This window comes from Bombus vancouverensis, chromosome 8 (assembly GCF_051014615.1).
Source record: "Bombus vancouverensis nearcticus chromosome 8, iyBomVanc1_principal, whole genome shotgun sequence".
Classification (NCBI taxonomy): Eukaryota; Metazoa; Arthropoda; class Insecta; order Hymenoptera; family Apidae; genus Bombus; species Bombus vancouverensis.
Genome location: NC_134918.1, coordinates 11,877,491 through 11,902,179, shown reverse-complemented (window position 1 = coordinate 11,902,179; position 24,689 = coordinate 11,877,491). Strand labels below are relative to the sequence as shown.

Below are 24,689 nucleotides of genomic sequence, written 5' to 3'. Positions count from 1 at the left end.
TAGACAAGTGGACGACGTAGTTATAAATAGGTAAACAAGCATATGTACATATATTTCCTTATTTACATCTATTACTTTCGCAAAACGTTGTCACGTTTCTACAACGACTTTTTTATATTTTCAACCATATCGCACCGTTAACAATATCACATATATTTCTATCACGTGCAGCTAAATTACCATACGTGAACCCATTATCGCAAATACCATATATATTTTTACAATCATATCTCACTCGTAATTGATACTCTAACATAAATATTTGATATCTTCCGCACAATCCTCAATCACGTGGCCATATCCGCAAATTACTCATCAAAGCCGTACTATGTAATCCGGTCTAGATTTATCGTATACAAAATTACAGTCCAAGTTACTTAGAAATTCCTCACCTTCGCCGCAAAATTTACGTTTGCTCCTCTGTCGTAAAGCAAGGAGGCAATTCGATCGTTACCATAATGAGCAGCAATGTGAAGCGGTGTAAAACCGCTCTTCGATGTTACGTCGGGATTGTGATCGTTCTGAAATAAAAATAAAGAATTATAAATTTATGGACATTGAATCGATTTCTTTTCGCATGCCGATCACATCAGATTGAATATATATATATAGGGATATAGGGCTTCAACGACAAACTATTGCAACATACTTGTAAAAGTAGGGCAGCTGCTTTGCAATCGTCTTTCTTGGCAGCAATGTGGAGGGCAGGCAATCGAACTTTACCACGAGTGTCATTTTCCAGCAGAACTGCTACTACCTTATCGTGACCCTGTTGCATCGCTACTGCTAATGGGGTGAAGCCATCCTACGAACACAAAAAGTATATTAGATTCATCTTATACGTACTAACTACTAAATAATTTTTACATTCCATTAAATACGATACAAAATTTCTTAAATATGTACATATATAATATATTAGAATATATTGTGATACTGTGACGTATCAGCAGAATTAAAATACAAATTTATGTTTTATTGTAATAATATAATGGGAAGTCATATCCGAAGAAGAAAATAGTTGAGACGTTAAAGGATAATCCTACAGTGCATCTGAATTATGCGAATATGTAAAGCTATCCGAGAAAAATAGCAAAGGAGATGAAAGTGGTTGGTTAAGAAATAGAAGGAAAAGAAATATTGTAAAGTATGGCAAATATTGTAAGGAAAAGAAAAACGTGAAAAATATGTAAAACAAATGGAAATACTTTTTCTTGCACATTCCCTTCATTTTTGTATATTTGAATTTTTCATAAATGCATAAAGATCTACAATCTAGTAATAGAAGCAAATCTCAATTCATTAAATGTTTAATTAACGAAATCAAGCTTGTTTACGTACCTCAGTAGCCAATGTTTGATTGGCACCTTTACTCAGAAGGAACTTGACTACAGAATCATGATTTTCCTGTGCGGCCATATACAGTGGTGTGAACCCATTTTGCGATTGTGCATTCACAGAAGCACCTCGTTGTACCAGCAATTGTACCACCTCCTCCTGTCCAGCTATGTAAAGAGATATTAATTTCAACTCGGAATGCTCATCCCACGTATATTATGTTGAATACACTACTTTTTACAAAAAAGAAAAGCTTGGAACACTTTGTAACTAGAAAAGAGAAAAATACGTATTTACCAATTTTAGAATATTTGTACTAATATTAATGATCATTGATAAGTCACAATTTTCGCTTTTTGTAGCAATTTTATTTGCAAAATAAAATATCGTGCTGTTAGCCGATCTTACTTTACAACAAAATTGCCTTATTGATTTTGGTATTGAATATGTATCTTTAGTAAAAAAAATTATACCATCTTAAATATGTTGATTATTATAATATTATTATAATTATACGAACGAATGATATCTTTGAATTCTTCGACGTGCTTTCGAAAGGCTTATATCTTTGAACTTAACCGGTTTTTCTCTTTTTCAATTATGTCATATTGCAGTAAACCTGTTTTAGCCATCAGGTAACATAAAAATTTTAAAAATTGGACTTATTTTACTATCTACATATAGAAACAGACTATATATTTGCCATAAGTAATAGTCGAAGATAGAATATGCGCTGAATACTAAGCAATTAAATTTATGCTATAAAGTTATACTGGAAAACTAGTGTTACACTAAAGAAACCAATAGTGAAAGTGTTAAATAACTGGAAACATATATTCGATTGCAATAACTCCTTCGGCCTTAAAAAATACGTAAATGATAAGAATGGTAATGCTTCTACTTACCAAGAGAAGCGATATGTAATGCCGTATTTCCCTTTTTGGTAGCAGCATCGACCACTGCTCCACGGTTAAGAAGTTCTCGGACAATTTCCAAATGTCCATCTTTAGCTGCCAGATGTAAAGCGTTTAAGCCATTCTGTAATTAATAGATCCTCGTACATTTTCAGCCCATTAAGTTCTCTATATTAAATTTATCTTCCAACAATAAAAATCCTCCTTTCCACCAAATTATATGCTTCTAGAGTTAAAAGTTTCGTTTTGAATTTCAGGAAAATATGCTATATGCTAAATATTTTCATAAAATATTAATCCGTAAAAGCTATCGTTAAAGGAGATCAATTACGTTTACGTTATCATGAATGCACACCGATATAAATATATTTTTTCATTTACTAAATATCAATAGAGTCAAAGAAATGTTTTATTATTGTACATAAATGCTTTGTTTTTTATTATTTTCGCAAATGTTTTATTATTATTCAATGTTAAATAAGAAACAGAAAAGTTATCGTTTGCAAAGTTTACAAATGACGACAGTATTGTCATGGAGCGATAATATTGAAACAAAATTCGCACGACGTTTTCATCCGTGATACTTTCTATGGATTAAAAGTCTTTTCTTCGGTTGAAACTGAGGCAAAAAAAAATGAAAAATCCGGGGACCGCGGTATTGGCAATATTTTATCGGTATTTGGCGATTTTCATAAATCAGAGAATCACGTAAAATAATAAGGGGAAACTGTGCTTACAGCATTTGAAGCATTAATGTCCACTCCCGATTCCAAGTACTCCAAAACCTTTTCCAGCTGCCCTGCGCGAGCCGCACGAAGAAATGCCGTACTAGGGTCGCTCTGAAATACCAAAAGAAGAAAACGTTGTAGTAATAAAAAACTGCATCGTGAGTAAAATAGCAAGGAATACGTTGGAGTACGAACACGCCGACTACTGAATAATTAATAACGTAACTCTGCTTGGATTGTTTGGATACTTTCTTTCGCGGTCAAGTATTACGCGCGTGTTTAATCATTCGTCACGTTCTTCTTTGCGGTTGTTTTGTCCTACACCAATCAGATATGCTCAACCGAGCAAAAAGTACATGAATGTAAGTGGACACTTGTCACAGATCTCTTAACGTATCGCTGAACAGATAATTGGCCAACTAGATATCATTTTTCATATATAGCTGAAATAGGTGAAATAGCGTCCTCAAATCTTTTACAAGACGCAACCTGCTTTTTTATAAATTATAGAATAACCTACAAACTCTTTCTCACAGTTGCGCAAAAAAGCATTCCTAATGGTTAAGTATCATCGGATACAACTGCTAACGGAATAATCCAACGTAGCCATATTAGAACGAATAAGTGAATGGAATGTAAAACCTGATAAAAAGTCGTTTTATTAAAAGATGAAAGTATGTAGTACATGCAAATACTTTTAGTAGCCACCGCTCATGCGAAACTATATAAAATATTTAAAGTAAAATATTCGCTTCAATACTTATACAATAAACGAAACAAATTTTTATTTGCATCCCTTTTTTTAATTATATTTTTAAAAATATTACTACTAATTAAAAATGGGAAACCTTCTATGAAACACATTGATCAAATATTTCACCAAGTTTAGGAAAATTACTTCTAAAGTGATGAAATTTGATTCATAGAAAAAAGGAAGGAAATATAGTAATAGCAAATACCATATAGTCGCTATTAATCTATTAAATCCATACGCGTTTCAACTTATCGTAATTAGTAAGAGGCTGACAAAGTAGGTGCGCCACATTACGCCGTTTATCCCGAATCATATTGCGGATAAGTAATTAATGTAGAACGTGGGGTGTCCGCGCCGTGCTGTCTGCGCGAACGAGATACGACAACTGTCTCCTTTTCCCTCTTTTTACTGCGTTCGCCTTCACCCTATTTTTCGTTCAATCTTTCTCTCTCTTCCCATCGTCATGCTTGGCCCATTTGATTCTTTGTCGGGGACGAGCGCGCCTCGTTCACGACTCACGACTTGCAACTGGTTTTATAAGTTGCAATATATCGCTTCTTCTTCGGCCTACGCACCAACCGGCAGAATAAATACGTCTGGCTAGGGATATTGTTGCAGTTCAAGGGAACGCGAGACAAGGATTTTTTTCAGATTCAGCTGTCTCCAGCGTATTTCTTCATGCATTTAAATAAATGTGACGAGTAAATTTTCAGACAGTCTTTAATTTACGAACGCAGAGACATAGCTACCGTTGTTACTTATAACTTCAGGATCAACAGCCAAAATTAATCAATAGAATTATATAAACGATTTAAATGTTACAAATTTAACGTCGAATTAATTTAAGTTAACATTAAAAAAAGACTGTGTTGATAATGTTAAAAGAAATTTATAAGACATTATACTGTTTATCTTACTCGAATATATTCTACAAATTTCAATTAAAGTATTATTTAAAATATCTATAACACTCAATTTCTTACTCAATAATACGTAACGCATAAGCAACGTATGTATAAAGTGTTTGTACATTATTATCTTCATTTTGGTATTTACACGTCCTATATTTTTATTCATTGATTTTCTATGATCTAAAATTGTCTCAGATTTTCTAAAAAAACGATTCGCACTATCAAAACAAAATACAAAATTCCATCAAAAGAATAAAATATTTATATTTTAATGCATCGAATATGGAGAAACGCCTTGATTTAAGTTAATCTTTAAGCCCGAATATCTTGGAATTTGTTCATAAACTTGGTAATTCGGGCCTGTATGCAAAGTGGTCAAATATTCGAGGACATTTAAATTGCATTACGAATGCATGTAATTTCTCGATATGCATATGTACTCATATCTCGTGACAGATCTACAGTGTACTTAAATCAACCGGTATCTTGTATGCAAGTCGGGTGTAAAGAACCTCCTGCGCTTGCAAAGTCCTCCGTCATGCTTTAAATAATTCAGCGAACCGTTACTCCGACACGTGGATAGTCCCTTCTATGTCTGTCTCTCCCGTCTTCTTTCACTGTCTTAAACTACCTGCCCCATCCCATTTCTTTTTTTTTTCAAGGTATGCTGCATCTTCCATGGTACAACGACGAAGGTCCGAGACGAACGCCGGTCACTGCACTCATTACTCTTTGCTTTGCCGTGGAAACGTTCATCGTAGACTCGCGTAATTCTTAAATTGGCGCTCGTTATCCAAACGTGTCGGTAAATTATTAATGTAGTTCAACGTTTCCCAACCATTTCCAAGTCGTGTGTGACCCCGTTTTACAATTGTCAAATAATCCCCTCAAATTTACACAAAAAGATATTTTTAATAGAATATAAGTTTAAATGGTATTCTTTAGTTTACCAAAAAACAGTATTAAAAGTATTGATTAAATATTGCAACGTAGACATACCGCAGTGAGTAGATATTAAAATTTATCGTAATTTAATGATGAAAGTGCGGATTTTTATGCATCTATGCGAAATTTAAACATGCAAAACCGCACAGGATGCATACAATGTAGAAAGATACATAAAATATTCATAGTATCCATTACAATTTTTAATAGATAAAACGAATTTCTATTGACGCTCTATTTCTTTAATTGCGTCCATAAAAATATAAATTTGTATAAATATTCGAGATATAATTAGGATAATATCTGATATGTCTGAAATGTCATTCTGTTATAAGATGTATAAAATAAATGTAAATGTAGATAACAGCGGCAACCCACGAAGGAATACTTTATGACTCCTAGAAAACACTTTGTAGTACCTTAGGGGTTGCGACTCACGTTGAAGATGATTAAATTCTACCCGAGTAGAATAGATTCATGATAAATATTATAGCCATATGGTTTAAATATTTACAAGAAAGACTATTAAAACTTTTATGCTCAGGAAGATTGTATAAAAGTATATTTCACTTGTAATGAGAGAATACCGTAATTTCATCTGTATCGAGATCTCATCTCATATAAATTTGAACATGTGACTGATACAGGTATCTATGTAATGCAATTTAATCGATCACAGCGATATAAAGAACTAGAATTATCTGTATTTAAATCCGAGCATAACATCAGAGAGTAATTGTTATTGAACGCATTTTATATTATTCATATTCATGATATGTAAGTATTACAAATGCTACAAATAACGATTTAATATCTGATGAATATTAAAAAGACTTTCTTTTAATCTTGAAATACACAGTACCGGTTGTCAGTTTACTTTCCTTTTTTAAATCAACTATCACGACTACAAGGGTTGGTTTCTATTTACAGGTGTATGCAACTGACCCGACATAGTTTTCCTTAAAAGGTCCACGTTGATTGGATACCTTCGTTTGCACAAGAAGAAGTGCATTGTCCACATAGCTTGCTTTGAAAATAACAGTGAAAAGAAGACGTCAAATACAACATATTATTTAACATATATGTATACAAAAAATTTCTGGAAGCAACAAGGATAGAAGTTATATTTGAAATCAATATTTAATGAATTTTCCAGCCAGTTGGTTTAAAAAGTTAATTAAGACATATTTCTCTAAAGAATCTCAGACAATGATAAACAAGGTGCTCCGTAAATTAACTTGAAAGCTAACTATTTCACATAAAATTCAATTGCTCATATAGCTTCTGTTGTATGATACTATCTTATCTTTCTACCTCTTTCTATCTCGATTCTTCTGTTTATTCTGTGTACTATAACAACAATATATGAATATCGTCACTCAAATTTCGATTATTATAATAAATAGCTTGTAACTATTAACTTGAAAACCTATTAGATAAAGAAGTCAAGGTATCAATAATAAAGTAACTGAATTTTTTCAAAATTTTTTAGGATCTACGATATGAAAAAAATTAAACTAAGAGTACTACGAAGAATTAATACAATTGATCCTATTGTACAGACACGTATTTTACTTGAATAAATATTTCTACTGTTTAATTAAAACCATTATCTGTTTTAATTTCTTACATTTGTACTCTATCTACAAAAATTATAGCAGTTTTTACCGTATTGTTATGCACGATTTAGGATATCTATATATGTATGTATACGGAACAAAATTGACCAAACCTATGTCAACTTTTGCATGTTAAGGCACGGGAAGTAGCTGGTAAGAAAGCTATGGCAACTAATGACTTACACCCAGGTGAATAGATAGCCTCGGTCATTGTCTGGCTTGGGACGCTTTAAGGGCTTCTACAATCCCTTAAGGGAAGACGAAAGAACACTACGCATTGAAAACGAATAGCGTCGTTTAAGCTACATTATCAAGTTCGGTACAATTTATGTTACTCTTATACACCAATATCGAAGGTTAAAAGCAAAACTAATTTATAGAATACGGTGTTACTTTTATACAAAACAGTTACTTATACTGATAGAAATTTTAACAAAAGCTAATAGCTAGAGAGTATTGATAAGTTTGTTGAGAACTGGTTTTTTTAAATAACAACTCATGGAGAAGTTTCTATACGCGGGAGAGTTTCAATGCTTTAGTTTCGAACAAAGTTACAGACACGGAGGTATTAATGTCTGACTTTTTATTTCTGTCGCGCTTATACGAATACATATATGACGCAGAATAAAAAAATCTTGCGAAGAATTATTGACATAACTCGAATTAGTCGAACTCGTTATAATGAATTAAATAAATAATTGAGAATTACGGCGATATAAGCCGGTTTATTGTTATCTTTCGTAAGATGAACCTTTGAATTTGTTATTACGAGAAACTTAATTTTTCTCTTTTTTTTTAATATTAGGGAAGCGTGTTATGGTAAAAACTTAAAGTTATAAGTTATAGCTTATGTTATCTGCTTAACTATGAAATTGAACGGCTGTAATAAAGCACCGTTGTAATAACAGTGACATAAATATAAACAGTTTAACAATATCGCACAGTGATTTACGCATTTACGTTAACATAATCAAGATTCTTGCACTGTTAGACTTCGACGTTTCGAAGTGTATAATGATAGCAAGTGTAATAGCTATGCGTCTTCCTGCAATTTCTGGCTACGTACCAAGCTAACTATAGCTATGCCATGCACCAAACGCACTCCTATAGACACAGAGTGCGTACGAATGACCGCTTCGGGTTCACATTGCGACCAGACAACCGGAAATACAGGTTGACGCCGAATAATCACAGAGCCGGTTCATATTGCATATTCGCGACCCTGACTTCATCATCTATTATTAGCCACTGGGTTTCTTTAGACATTTAAGTTAGTACATATGTATACGTATGTATATGTATATGTATTATTAACAGATTAGATGCTAAAGTATGCGCCGATGTCTCCGAATATTACAAACAGATTAGCTTAGAATACAACCTGCTCCATAATCTCAATTGACGCACCGTGTCTGGTAATTAGACAATTACTTATACGCGTGACTTTACCGTTTAACATATATGAGCGTATATAACATTATATAAATTATACAGTTATTGAAAATTCTATGTATTTAAATTATCTATTAAATGTTATAACGAGTATAATCTATTCTGAATATTTTATATATTTTTACGGGTTGTATCCATCCTGCGCACGTTTGTACTTTCGAATTTTCCATAAATCTAAGTCGTGTTTACTAAACTGCGAATGTTCATGAGGTTGTGTGAGATTTAAATATATAAAAATATTCGTAAAATCATGAATCTGCGTAAACATCCGCAGTCTAGTTATTGTGTTATATAAACAGCATTCTCTTAACTCTTTTACTGTGAATTTATCAATTATATACCGAGATATTATTAATATGATAGCTTGCTACAGAATCATTTTTATCCGTTTATACGCGTTACACCATAATTAATTGTAGGAAACTCTCCAATTGTCACAAGTATATCTTTCTATATTAGCGGTACTAGCTTCAACGTCTATCAATTTCGAGAGTATTTAACAAAAACGTTGAATCGTTGAAAACACAATCTCGAACAAGGCAAATCGAAGATCGAACATTGGATCAAACTTCTGCGCTTGTTAACGTGCAAATAATAGGAAACGAATCTCATAGAAAAAGAAATTTAGATCATGGTACACGTGTATTTCTAGTACTAATCGATCCATTTGTTTCATCGTTCTACTTTCAGTCCAAGTCGCAGACAATGCACGTAAACGTACCAATTTTTTATCCCGCTGAAAAATAAATCTCTTTCTCTGCTTTCCAATAACGAAATACCTTACCAGCAGCTAAACTAGAAACCCGACGATATAAAAATCGTGAAAGTAACAGAGTCTCGCTTTTTCGAGTCGACAACAGGAAGGGATCCACCGGCTACTCTCGTTTCTATCAACGGGGAACAACGACCCAACGACGAGAGAGATTTTAGCCCACGTCGATGGAGCCCGGGAAAATTAAGCTGTGCAGAAACCAGCACGAAGGACGGTAATTAAGGATACGACAATGGAAAAAGGAGGACGGGTTCATCGACTGCGTAAAGAAGTAACAGATGATAGCGTCAGGATAATAAGGAACGGAAGAAACGGAGCATGCAAAAGTCGGCAAGGACAAGAATGCGAGAAAGAAGAAATAGAAATAACATAAACTTCGAAGCGTGTTCTCACGAGCTTACTGCACACTCGTGTTCGAATCAATGCATTAATGTAGAAGGGACCTGTTGTCCTCGACAATACCTATTATCCCGTGAAACGTGAAGTGTCTATGTCTATAATAAAATCGGAATGATGAAATCGACGGAAATACCGAATTGTTTGTTGATGGATATAGTTGCAACCGGTGGTAATTTTATGCCTGACGTGTTCCACTCTTTTGGAATTCATAAGATTTCACATTTACCGAAGTGTTTCACTGTCGTTTATTTATGTGCTTAAATCGAATATGTCATGTAAGAATCGCTCAAGAAGTATTATAACAGTTGATTATTTGTAGTATTAGAAATTTGTAGCAGAGAAATCAGTTTTAGCACGACTATGTCTATATTTGAAATTTATATTAAGACGTGTGAACAAATTCAAAAGCTATTATAGCGGTACATAGGTGTTGTTTGAAAGCGCGTTCATAATCTGTCGTACTTTTATTATTTCTTAAATACAATTGTATGTAGAGCATTGCCACTTCCATTTACTTTCTGCGTTTGCCTCTACTATATTTGCGAGGACGAGACACTTACAATAATCGTGTTTAACATTATTAACATTAACGATGTGGATTTAAAAAATTATTTTGCTGTAATTTTGTGCCACAGAAGAGTCAACTTATAATAATTTTATTTTAAAAATTAATAGAAAATTAAAGAACCTTAATGCGCGATACAGAATCCATTTTATAAAAATAAGTATCATATTTATAAGTTACTCTATAAATTCTCAAACATATTTAATAAAACTCAATAACATATCATTTATATGGCGATACACAAATTGCACACGATGATTGAGTAACCATTAAAGTTGTAAATATTAAAAGGCAATTAATTATTCTATATATTACGACCATATTATTTCGGCGAGCTGAGTATTCCCTCTGATAATTATTTCATGAAATAAATAATTAGCCGTTGCCACTGGTAGTAGTATAATCAGTAATGTTGATAGTAGTAGTAGTAACGATGAAATGTCGGCGACACTGATAATAGTAGTACGAAGTCGCAAGTATAAACGTAGGAGGAAGAAGTGGGCATTAAAGAGCATCCTATTGAGCCGGTATGCGTGTAATCAAGGTATCATTACTAAAATACCGTGTTTTTTATACCTTCCGTGGGAACGAAGTATCGCCAATGTCACGAAGTATTCTAATTTACTTGCTTATCTTGATCCAAGAGCAATCGTGCCTTAATTAATAGACACTTTGTTCGAATAGCAGCTAAATCTATTTAGTAAAAAGCACTAACACTAACGATTACAAATTATAGTATATTTCCTATAATAGTTCCTATCAAGCATTAAAAATTCATAGACCTTGTTTGATAGTATGATATCCATATTTGCTATCAAAAATGTATCAATAGAAAATGTATCGACGCAAAACCAAATAAAAAGAATATTCGTTCTATTTAGAAAAAATAATTCAGACATGAATATTTCGATATATTTAAAAACTTGTGCATTTATATATACACACATATAATAATGATTAATCGTAATCTTGGTACTATCGGGCAAACACAAAATTATATTAAAGGCAATTGTAAGTTTCCACGATAAAATATATCTACGTACAATACAAATCCAATTTAAAAATACCTCGCTTAAAAATGCATTACACGCTCGCAACTAATAAAAAAATACTTCGAAATGAAATCGTCAAAGCGAGTTGTACATGTTACAGCTACGCAATAAAAGTTGGAATATTGTTGGGAAAAGGCGGCACGAATATATGAGTTACCCATTCTCCATACTCTTTGAGCGTTTTATTTATATCAGGATCCGTGAAATATGTTTTCGTTAATCAAATCGTTCCTCGAACTTTTGACAGAGAACAGGACCGACATACACTTAACCGAGACCTCAACCTACTACACGCCACGATGCTGGGCATAATGGTTAAAAATAACACCAAGGTATCGTTCGAATCACGACCGCAAAACATGCTCGTTTCGCGTACAAACTGCATCATTTTCGCGTCTTTTTTTCGCCGACAATCCAAACCGAAGAAGGCTCCCCCTTTTCTTCGTGGCTTTAATTAAATTTATCAGTGTAGCTGAGAATCCTCTTAAGACAAGGTTCCCGCGAGTTTTACAGGGAAGAACTTCCCACGGATACGTCCAACCCTCTCGCTAAACAATATCTTTCACGATGATCTCAACTCGCGGTGTCGTCGTTTATCAATGAATATTACCCGGTATATTTCGACTAAATACGTGCAAACATTGGGAACGAACGTATACGCGAAATATAATTTGAATACGACATGCGGGTTTTATGATAAATACTTAATTCGTATAGGTAGATTAAATCCAAGGTGAGATCGTTACGTATAAAATGTTAAACTTTCAGCTATTTTTAGCGTCTAATCGCGAGGAGTGATAATACAACAATTGGTATACCTTTGTTCATATTTCAGTATCGCTGCGCAAATTTTTCGTTTGCTAATATTTATTCTGAAAAGCTGGCGAGTTGCAAAACTCGCAATATTGTTTCTTCTAGAAGAATAGGAGAAACCTGTAAAGAGGAGCTGTATAGATACCTAAGGTATTCTAGGTATATCCGCGAAATAAATTGTGTAACCAGAATTTTATTTATTAAATATTCGTTAAATTATATCGATAATCGATATAAATTAATAAAAATTTTTGCTTGTTCAGTTATGCCTCAAAATGTATGCGCATAAATTTCCATTTATAATTAAGTGCATAAGAAACGATAATAGTACTCAAAAATATAAATATTAATACATTTATTTATGTAATTTAGCTACCGCTTTCGAATTTAATTGACGATATGATCAAAGCACTTGAAAATACAAAAATCTCGGTAATTCACTAGAGTGTATGTATTTCGTAACAGATCCAATATGGTAAAAAGTTATTTCCGAAAGTTCATGAAATGTTTTGCTAAAAATAATTACAGTATATATATATGTATAGAGAGAAAGAGAGAGAGAGAGAGAGAGAAAGAGGTTTTACTTCAGTATACCTAATACCGTATATAATTCCTATTTAACATAACGATAAATAAAGATAACAAAAGCCACATATTTTCCTTATTTAATTAACCCATTATCAACATTTCTACCTGTGTATTTTTCTAAACATAGCTAAGTTTATTCCCCGAAGTTGCTACAAAGTCGCGGAAAAAACTACGCAACGACAAGAAGGAAACTTTTTAGCTGTTTACGAAAGTAAACAATTTACGTCTTTAAGCGAAACTATGCAGACGATGAACGAGAAGGTACGTTAAACGATAACAACTAAGCAAGTGTCTATCAAATTAATTCAAACGTAGTTTCGCTTTCAGAATCAAATCCCCTACCAGCGCGTGTTTCCAGCGGTGGTATCATGCATGAGCACCTCTTGCATAATCGCAGTACATTAGAGACGACAAATGACATCATGTCTCGCGTCGTAAGCGTGAGATCATCAGGTGCTGACTGCCTCGATATTACAGGTTTTTACAATGATTTCGCCTCGACTTCGTTCGGCCAAGTCAAGCCATGACGACGGTATTATATTCAATGTGTGTACGAACGTGGCCGATTTACTGAAAAAGCTGATTCTCGAGTCATGCCTTTCAATGAGATTTAAAAGGCACGTTCCTTCATATCCACGTGAGCCCGATTACGTACTACTAACAACACTCTATAAATAGAAAATGGAACCAAGATATTTAACCTCGGTAAATGTAAGATTATTGGTTTACATGGTGCACAAAAGCTGTTATTCTTTTACTCGTCTGCGTTCGAAGAGATTTATGACAGCACTACATTTCTTCATTGAATGCAAATTGTCTGATATCTACTACAAATATCCGACGACGCACTTGGCCGTTCTGTTTTTAAAAATTGTTAAAACTTTTATACCGAGAATAAATCGTGGAAGTAGGAGAGTTTTAATATATTGGAAATCAAAATACTACTCGATTTAAAAATTCAGTAGTTTATGAGTAATAGGAAGCATTAGAAATTGTTAAAAGTTTCATAAATCGAATGAGAGAAGAAAAATTATAATATATTGCAATATACAATCATTGAAAAGATATTTTACATTGAAGTGTATAGGAAAATTTCATGTACAGTTAGAATATGTTTTCTTGAACAACTCATATCCACGAATACATCTTTTTAATCTCGCATTAGCAGTTAACCTTGTGTGAACATTGCGTGCCTTATAAAAATATGGTTAAACAATATGCGAAAAATAGGCAGCAGACAAAATGTATTTTAATTCGGAATTTGCTTTGGGCCAATATATACAGAACTCTCTCTAGCTTTATAAATACTGTATAATGTATTCACAAATTGTGTAATCGAATTAAAAGAATCTTTGGTGGTTAAGAAGTTTATTATAATAAATACATAAGTGCTTAATGAATATTTATTTAAACAGAAAAATGATAATAAAGAGTTTGGTAAAAAAAGTTAAACGAATCTCTATAAAAAAGGTTGTAATAACGAATACGTAGTAAATATTTATTTAAACAGAGAAACAACAATGAAAAATTTAATTAATTTTCTTATATAAATTAACGAGAGAGAAATGATGATAAAAGATTTAATAACAAATTTTCTCCGTTAATAGATATTTCTAAATGTTACAAATATTTTCGTTAATTTATTTAGAATCTTTAAATTAATTTACGAAACATGTAAAATATATCACAAGCTATAGACAATAGATTATTCAATTGTGAAATACATTTTATACTTTCAAGCTCTGATAGCAGGATGATCAAGATGGTATCGTTACCGTTATAATAGTTCAAGTACCGGATACATTCGCTCAAGAAGCACTTACTTCCTCGCTATCACTGGCTCACGAGCATTCACCAAAATTTGATATCCTTTTTGCGTTTAAACGTTGTTCAACATTTGTAAGCTTTCTACCTCGATCGCTGCCACGAAGAAAGATGCGATTAAATAATTTCATTTAAAAGCACGTTTTCGATGAAATTCCCTAGTGATTAAACACGTCTCCTTTGAGAGCGTGCTTTCATCATCGTGATATTAGAGGGTACAGAAAGGAGCTATTAATTATATCACAACGAATGGACTTATTTCACAAAAGACCGTAGACAACGTATTAAAGTTTCTAACACGGTTATGTCATAGAGTTTCATTTTGTAACTTCCTTTTCTCCGCGATGTTATATCGTGAATGGGAGAAATTAAGTGCAATCATGCTCTCTAGAAATACAATAAAACTTCTTTAAAATAGTTTTTAACGTTAACGAGGAAAGAAAAGCTGAAGCTCCTCGAAGTAACGGCAGTAAGAATTTTACGATTATAAAGAAAACGTTGTTCTAAGGGTATGACCGTTAGTTGAGATATTAACGAAATTCCTGAATCATGACTCAAGTGACGTTCCAGTCTGACAGCAGCCGATCAACGACCAAGATGATAGTATGATGTCAGTTCTCGTATAGTGAGTTGGACGACGGAAGCACTCCCGTTAAATCGGTTAAATGTTTCCTCCGTCCCTTGTCGGGAACATTTGGGGTTATTGTGACTGACAGAGATACCTCCACAATCAAGCACGTATTCAGAGATACGCGGCTGCACCTTTTTTACGAAGGTAGATCCTGTGATTTACACGGTATCGTCGCCGCAACATCGGCGAAAATTGGGTCATGAATTGTTGTCTGCTCTTTGTCGCGCGTCCCAATTTTTTGCCTCGTGTGTACCGTCACGTAAATGCAGTCGTGAGTCACGAGGTAGTCATGTAAGGGTGAAAAGATCTTGAAATTGTAAACAACATTGAGAAGCAAATAATCTGTAATCGTTCGACGCGTTATTCCCCTTTTGCAGAGATTGAAAAACTTGCCAGGCTATAGACGTAAAATGCACTTGATATTTAGGTATCGGAGAAATCGTCTAATTTGAACTAACTTTAACTAATTTGAACGATTCGCTAGCTAAATACGAAACGATAAACGAGAACTTTATTAATATTATCATTACGTCATGTTCGCTTTAGAAAAATCTTATAAAAGTATTCAAGTTATAATTATGGATATTTTATCGAAGGAAATAAAGTACCAGGACTAAAGACGAGGAAATTCTCTTTGGATTTCTCAAGGGATTCTCCTTGACAATACAATAATACGAATAAAAAACATAAATTGATGGCAAATAAACGTAATAAGTTATGTAAGTTAGCAAGTTTTCTGTTTCTCGCTGTGTGTAGTGACGAAGTTAAATGTTGATGTCAAATGATTGAACCCTGAACCTGTTATACCGTTATATTATACCGGGGGTCATAGTCTAATTGTATGGCACGATATAAACCAGTTCACCTTCGATATATCATTTTTATAACAACGATGATAATAATAATCTCCAACACATACGTTTCGGAGGTAAGAATCTATCCAATATTCGCGTATCTTTGCGACACGTTCACTTCCGATTATTCCAATAACACCTCGTTAAAAGGTACCCTTATCTTTAACTAACAAATCTGATCGATCTATCGATCTGACCTTCTTGTTCCTTTCGTAACTGCTTATTATTCCACTTTGAAGTAATGCATTTTCTGAAGTACAATACGTCGATACATTCTATCCAATACGTATAATATTGCGGATTCTGCTATCGACGTACGATTTATGGTACTATATTTTATATAGTAGAGTTGCATTATGTTGCAGAACAAACGCCACGGCCTATGGTCCAAAATACCGTTAGAAATATTTTATGAAAACTGGTCTCGAGGTTTTGTTTGTTCCTGAAACTGGAATATATGTCAGTTTACTTCAGCCAGTAACGTAATCTCTTCATCGCCGCCAACGCGTCCTTTTCATTGGGGCTTAATTAAATGTATGGTCGACACGCCGTGGCGCGCCTCGCCGGAGGAAACGAGAACAGGAGAGCTCCAGCTTTGACCGAGGGGGGCCAATGAAGAGCGTAGTTGAAAGGGTCGAGGTCGTGCCCGTCGCGCATGCGTTTCAAACGAAAGGCAGATATTTCAGAATTTGTCGATTCGACTCCCTCTCTCTTCGTCTTTCTTTTGCATTGCAGAACAATTTTTTTATTAGACGCGCGACATTACTCATCCTGCCGTATCGGCACACCTAATTAAAACTTTTCTCGTTCGTCTCGTGATATGTTGCAATTTCGCTGGTTCGTTTCATACAATGCATTACAAATATTTGTTCGATCGTTCCAAATAATAAAATACGTTGTTCTCGTCTCATATCGATCGTCTCGCGTTATTTATTCGTAAAGCCGAACAAAAAACGATCGTTGGAAAAATAACTCGAGAATATATTAATATCCACTTTCGATCACCAATATGCTAGAATCAAATATATAGAGTGAATAGTGGTTCTATGGTATAGATATTTAAATAATCCGCAGAAAGTAAACGTATAATTTCACTCGATCTAAGGGTGAAGTGCATGAATAAGTGAATAGCACTTTATTTCCATCGTTCCCGTTTTTCCTACAAAAGTAGGCTAAGTAAATAACGGCGCATAAAATTAATGAGCAGAGGAACGATTCAAATCTTCGATGCTCATAGAAAAGTTAAGTTATAATTTCAAATGCGACAATCTCCGGCTTGCATACGATAGATCGATGGCATTAAAAGTGGCATTAATATTTATTCTAATATAACGATCTAAACATAATGATAAAATAAATTACCAGATTGAACGTTATAACGATGTATTTCTAATCGAGATAAATCGTTTCTACGAATTAGAAGAATTAAATAATGGGGATACGTAAGTCACGATTACGATCGCCAGTCTCATCCACTTAGATTCTACTTGCCGATATATTATGTCGGAACGAATTACGAAATATCTGGATCGATAATATCGAAGTTAATATTTCATTCGTAATTTGTGCAACTTTTATGTCGAGATACCCGACTTTCGGGTCAGACGTGATTTCAACCACAAAGTAGATCACTGTACCGCTTCTACTATTAGTGTTGCAACCTTTTTGGCGCTACGCTTGCTTGATGCAATTTAAGATTGATTTGGGGTTCTCCGCAAACCTTTTAGCAAATGTCTCAAAATTATAGCGAACATCAATATAATACTTGAAAAACGACCAATGAACGTCATTTTCGATGTTTCCAACAGATCATAATTACATTGAATTAACTGCTTTTTATTGAGTGACACTCTTTCTTCTTTTTTATCTCCATCACTCTGTACACTTTGCTCTACACTGGACGTTACAACTAAATTCAAATAAGATATCGCGTAATTGTTTCTTCGTTGAAGCAGCGTTTATAACGAACATGAACGATGTACTGTATGACGTAATATTTACTCATTGTGTTACATTTTTAAAGAATAACCTTTATATTTAGCTCGAAATTGTTGCTTTCGTTGAAAGGGTTCCAGTATACTATCGATCAAAGGAAAGGGTTATCGTCCCCATTGCGTAACATTAGCAAGTCTCGTCGCAAAAGGTTAAAAGCATATATAATAAAATAGCACTATACTTTGATCTTAAAATACGTCCCTTCACGCTTTCCCTATATTTTTAACAGATGCATCACGATCAGAAATATGAGGATATTTACTTATTACAATTATTGGGAGAATCTAAGAAATTTTGAAAAATGATCAGCAAAACATAGAAACAGATTTAATCAAAAACTTATTATTATCCGTGTCCAAGAGATGGCAAAGGATAATATAAAAAATATTTTTCTTTTTATTTCTACACCTCTATATTAATAAAATAATTGTACGAATGCTTTCGTCTCTCGCTGCATATATAAAATTTGTCTACGGCAAATTCACTCGCCAATCGCTATACACGTGCACAAAACCAAAAAGTTAGGTTTTTCATATTCGTGAACATGCAACGGATACACCGGTTTAGCCTGTTATCAAGAGTCCGACCCTATCCTTCCGAATACGCAACACCAATGGGATTAAAAATCATTTGGCAGCGTCTGATTCTAAGGTTTCTCGGCGTACCACAAGAGACACTTAGAAAGTCGGAAGTGTAATGTATTCCAGCTCGTGTAGCTATCAGCCGGCGTAGAAATCGGTGTATTGTATGTCGATTGCAGACGGTTGCAACGAGACACTTCCTGACGCGGTGGTGTACCAAAAGCCAAAGAAGAGAAAAGGGCACGGATGCAATAAAGGAAAGAAAAGCGACGTAGAAGAAGTGAAAAACCTGGCAGAGAACGAGTCATGGCTTCGTAGTATGTATGTATGTACGCGAACGAATAATAGGTACGTGTGCATGTACATAGGTATATGTGGGACAAGCAAAATGGAGTCTGGAGGTTCGGGTCGATATGAACGCGGCAGCGCTATTGCAGCAAACCGCCCCCTATTCCTATCGTTCCGCTTACCTCCTTCTTTGCGTCCTTCCACATCCACGTACCACCCCCTTATCACCTCACCTACCATCGCTCAATCGCTATCGACACCGTTGCTTAATTAACATTGCTCGATACAAGCATCTTTGTATAGTGCAACGTGTCACCGAGATACGACCGATAGATCAAACGCTGATCGGTTGCTCGTGAAACAATGAGACTTCGCGTGGAAACGTATAAGCGAGCTTTTTCTGCCTATTGATATATCTTTTATTGTCACATTTTGTACGTATTTGTCTTCGTTCGATTGGAATAACATCGAACGGATTCGATCAAATGAACACAGTGAGTCACGTAACGCTGTTTGTTGTCTCCGAAGCCGTTGTAGATATCGGTTTGCTTTCTTTTCTAAATTACGTAGCAGAGAAAGCCAGTCATTGTAAATTGGGTAACAATTGAAAGAGGTTCCCCTCGTCATTCTAAATGTAACGGCTTATTGATATTTTATTACTTTAACAGCTGTTGCCAACTGAGTAGTATTCGTTTAAAACGTGTTAAAAAATTCTGTATAGTTACAGCAGCATGCACTTTTGACGCTAGGTGTAAAAAAATAATGAGAGAGCGAACGTTTATGCAATAAGATGATATTTTATTAATTCTTATATTAGACGTTTTATTAAGATTGAAGAATATATTGAATATATTGAAACAATAAAGAATAATATTTCACGGTATAGATACGATTATAACTTGATTTTCATTGATTGCGATAAAAATAGCAAAAAGATATATGCATTTTAACGTATCAATTATCTTTGTCAGCTTTAATTTTAATATCTCGTTTTAGTGAACTTTCATAGGGAATAGCGTGATGTTATGAAACATCTAAAGAATGTTGATGAAATTCATATCTGGCAGAGGATAAATTGGACACAGCGTGTCCATATTTCGTAAGTTTTTAATGAAATTCCACTTCGCTTAAGCTCAATAATATTACACATTTTCTTATATATTAAAAAAAGCCGTTTGCACACTCAAAGCACGTGCAAGCAAACATAAGATAGAAAGGCAGTGAATATTTGATATGCCTGCAATCGGATTCTTTGGTAATTAAATTGTCTAATATGATAAAAACACTTGGGGCTTCAGATGACAGTGCACCGCCTATTTATGTAAAAGTACGGTTGATGCCAGTTCTACGAATAAAATACACTTTATTTATAAAATACTACCTACGTTCATTCCTATGAAAAATAAAACTTTTATGAATTTTTAAGCCCTAATTGGATAAGAATTTTCTTGTAAAATTCGATATAGAATGTATCGTACGAATCTAATTCAGAACGATCTAAATCGTTTCCTTGCAGCTACATTGATTTTATAATTTTCCACGCGCTGCGCCGCTACGATACAGAGTTAATATTATCTTGATAATCTCCGCGATTACACTCACGTATAGAGAAAAAATAACCAACCTAACCCACGGCTCGATAATTGATACAGGTTGTTGCTCCAGGTGATGCCTAACCTTACCCATACTGATCAGTATAGTATTGATTAGTCAGTAACTAGAAAGTAGACATTTATTTGGCATCGTAATTTTAATTCAATTTTTATTCGTCGTATAAATATTATTAAAATTCATTCAGAAAAAAATAAATCGTCGATAATATTGTTCCGAGGTAAACGTAAAAAAAGAATTAATTTTCTATAACACGAAATACGTAATAGTAGTAGATATTCGATTAAGAATTGGAACATTTATGATAAATCCATCCACTAGTTTCACCTTCGTTTCTTTTCTCTCCTCTTTTATCTGTAAACACCTAGCATTCGAGCTAGCTGTGTGTGTGTCATTGACAAATTGCCGACAGACATACGATCAACACACTGAAATCAATGTCATTGCGATCGATCTGGTCGTTATATGAAAGAATCTGCACACACAGTTTCCATGTCATTAACTGCACGTAGCAAAGCGTACATGCATGATACTTATAAATAATATTCGGCATATATTTTCTGTAAAAATATTTAACAAGCCGATATAACGTAAATAAAGAACATGATATTTCTCGATTACCGAATCCCAACTAAAGAGTGTTGCAACAAGGTAGCCTTCCAGTAATTTGAATAAGCCAAAACAAGATCAACTCATAGTCGATTGAAATTAAATCGTTTCCTGAACACTATAAATACATAATCAACTAACATTCGAAACAACAAACTTTTACACCTTCGAACGTCAAATCTTCGAGTACCAAGCCTAAGTCATTTGTCTCCTCCAAACAAATATAATCTAAATATCGAAGTTGTCTTGTCTTGAACCTTGTTACTGCTAATCCTACAATAAATTAATCAACCAATTTTTATCGGGCACTAAAAGAAATCTCCTTGTACCTCATAACTTCAATCGCCAGAGGTAAATTATTTTCCGGTTGTTGTGTGCACAGCAAATTTCGAGTTTCTTAATTAGAAGCTAAACGACGGAGTGGAAGGATTCGAAAATCATTTGAAACCGCTTACTTACACGAGGAGCTCACTTCTCTTAACCCTTGAGACTAAATTAAATGACGTTGGGATGCCATGAACCCTAGTTTAGCGATGAGAGGGCCAGGGCCAGGGAAAGGGTGGCAGTCGGGTTACCGGGTCGAATACGCACGAAAGAACCCATGAAGAAGAGGAAGTATTGAGTGTGCAAGAAAAGGCCAGGACCCTTCAAGCCACCCTCCGACTGTTTCGTCATTCGTATAGGGAAGCATATACGCGGACAAAGACCAAGTATCACGCTCCATTGGTGCAACGTCTATTAAACGGTTATTCGGAGAAGACGCCTGGCATTTCGAAATCGTCACGTTTTAATAATCAAATTAGCCTGCTGTTAGTAACACATTACAGCCGATTGTTGGCCCGATGAATAATTCTAACCACCTACAATGGTTTTAATGACGGAAGCGTTTCATGAGATGTTATTAAACTGGGTCACGATCACTGGCGTCTTCGATATTACGCGTCTGCATCGTAAGAACGCATCGAAGGCACAATGCCAAATTTCTTTGAGAAATCCTAAAAGCTGTCGAGAAAGTGCACTTGTTTTCTACAACGACCACATATGTACGTATGTATATTGCGAGTAAAATTAAAGCTGACCTTTTTTCATTCTCTCAGACATTTGTATTTAAAGTAACCTTTCTATCCTTTCAAACAAGTTGATTGAGATGCGTTACATTTCATTTCGACTTTCTTAGAACCAATGATAAAATAAGAATTACGTAAAGCTCTTACGTAAATAAATTAATATTATTAGTGGTATCGTGATAGTTGTGACAAGTCACAAATTACAAGCTACGAGTAATAATAAATTTTCTTGTAGAACAATAACGTACATAAATTTGATAATCGAACGAACAAAACTCTGAAAATAAATTTTACAACTTGCAATCAGCTTTGTGCAAAGTACTATTTTACAAGCTATCATCGCTTAATTTTACAAATCATATGTACATTTTAAGAAGTTACAACAAGAGACGTGGAAACGCATATTATGATGCTAATCATTAAATATACAATATATGTCCATATATTACACGGTACAAAACATTACAATACAAAAATCTTGCATCATTTACCAAACGGAAATATTTTATTTTTATGAATCGACACTCTGACATCATTTTTACTGTTTACATATTTATTTCCGATTTCCTTCCCACTTCCACAAAATTTATGAACCAGCAAAAATTACAAACTACTGGTACCACGAAGCAAGTAACTAAAGATTCGCTTCTCCAGTAACACGATTAGCCGTCATTATGACTACGATTATTATTAGATTATCATCGTAGTTAATCCAAGGCTTTTTCACCTTTGTACTATATCGAAGATATATGTCTGATACATTGAGAAAATATATCTATATCTTATACACGAAACTAAATTGAACATCGTAACAGGAAGAAAGTGACGTTCTCCAGTTTGAAACTGTGGATGCACGTGCGTGGAACAAGTCGAAGCGTAGGGAACAGGGCTTTAAGTTCTCTGCTCAAGCATCGACGCTATTGCGGTAACGTGCCGAGGCAAAAACGTTTATTTTCAGTCTACCTTTACACCCCACTGGAAGGAACTTTACACGTAGATGAGCCGAGCTCGCATGCGCGCCTGAGTTCGCGTATCTCTTTATGTGGTTTTGCAACCCAGTTCCATGCGGTTGAGAATTGACAAATAGAAAACAGAAAAATTGCACATACCGCGTGAACGCTATTAGGCATAGCTCGCTGGATAACGATGATTAAATTAACGAACGTACGAAAATTTATCGCCACGTGTCAGTCTTTCCTTCGAACGACTGTTCAGGGACCGTTTTAATTGGTCTGCCTTTCGCAAAGAACTCGGTACCTTTTCGTACTCGAAGCTTTCTTTCCCCTGTACGCTGTTATCGACATCCTGCCTGCTATAACAAACGCGTTTTACGAAGCAAGTTAATTATCTTGTAGCGAAGAAAATGGGAGATAGACCAATCTCGCAAAAACACGATAGTGAACAGAATTTAAAAGGCGTGTCGGTAATAGGTATGTATGTCAAGATTACGGAGACATGTATGGAACATTACGTACATTACACGTTGTGCATAGTGCTTTTATACATCAGAATGTAACGATCGTCATGCGTCATTAATCCATGATGCAAAAATAACAATTACACATGCAGGAAATTGATATTAATGGCTACCGCGTTTCTTTAGAGATCGCTACGGATAAACGGAGCACAAGAAACTCTTAGATGGGAGAAACAAAAATTTGTACATGCAATTTATTATATGCAAACGAGCGAAGACTATTTTCTTTTTATTGCATCGTTGCTTATTTTCCTTATAAGAATGTAAATTACAGCTGAAAGCATCAGCGATATTTCTATTATTTATCTGTTATCATTCTAGCCACATATAGCGGAATATTACAATGTAAATTACTGAGTTAATATGCAATAACAAAGTTGGAATTCACGAAAATCGAGAGTCATGCAGTATTTTCCGCATCTTCGAACTATGTACCTATTTAATTTTCAAACTATGAGTCGGATAAAAGACGCTTTTGCAAACGAACATAAAATATCGTGATATCGAAACACAATGGAGTTAAAACTCTTCGAGGAACTTGTATCTACTTGATTTCAATGATATTGATAAGCTCTTTAAAACTAATTTCAATTTATGATCTCATATGAAAGTAAAATAAAAAACATAGTTTCCAACTAGTTCATCGTTAACTTCTTTTGTTTCAGTGGCAGTTCCTTGCACCAAATTCAACTCAATTTACCTCGTAATCACTATTCAAAATAAAAATTTGAAATCCGCTCTATACGTTTTAATCTCCTTCGACGTACAAGAGATATATTTTAAAAAATCCTGCATTACAGAAAAATATACAAATGAAACATTTACATGCTTTATACGCTTCGCAATGCGTAATATAAATTGAACAAATTTTCATTTCACGATTACACGTTAAATCCCCGTTC

General features: G+C 34.3%; 1 protein-coding gene across 26 annotated transcripts in view; it reads right to left on the bottom strand.

Annotated features, from left to right (window-relative positions):
* LOC117155929 (uncharacterized) overlaps nucleotides 1-24,689 on the bottom strand; it is a 92,274-nt gene that overhangs the window by 60,068 nt on the left and 7,517 nt on the right. For all 26 annotated transcript variants that reach the window (XM_076620481.1, XM_076620483.1, XM_076620501.1 and 23 more), the window contains exons 3-7: nucleotides 2,990-3,091; nucleotides 2,244-2,376; nucleotides 1,342-1,505; nucleotides 650-805; nucleotides 393-521 (exon numbers count right to left, since the gene is read on the bottom strand). In XM_076620481.1, the coding sequence (XP_076476596.1) occupies nucleotides 393-521; nucleotides 650-805; nucleotides 1,342-1,505; nucleotides 2,244-2,376; nucleotides 2,990-3,091 (684 nt within the window). The remainder of the gene's footprint in view (nucleotides 1-392; nucleotides 522-649; nucleotides 806-1,341; nucleotides 1,506-2,243; nucleotides 2,377-2,989; nucleotides 3,092-24,689) is intronic.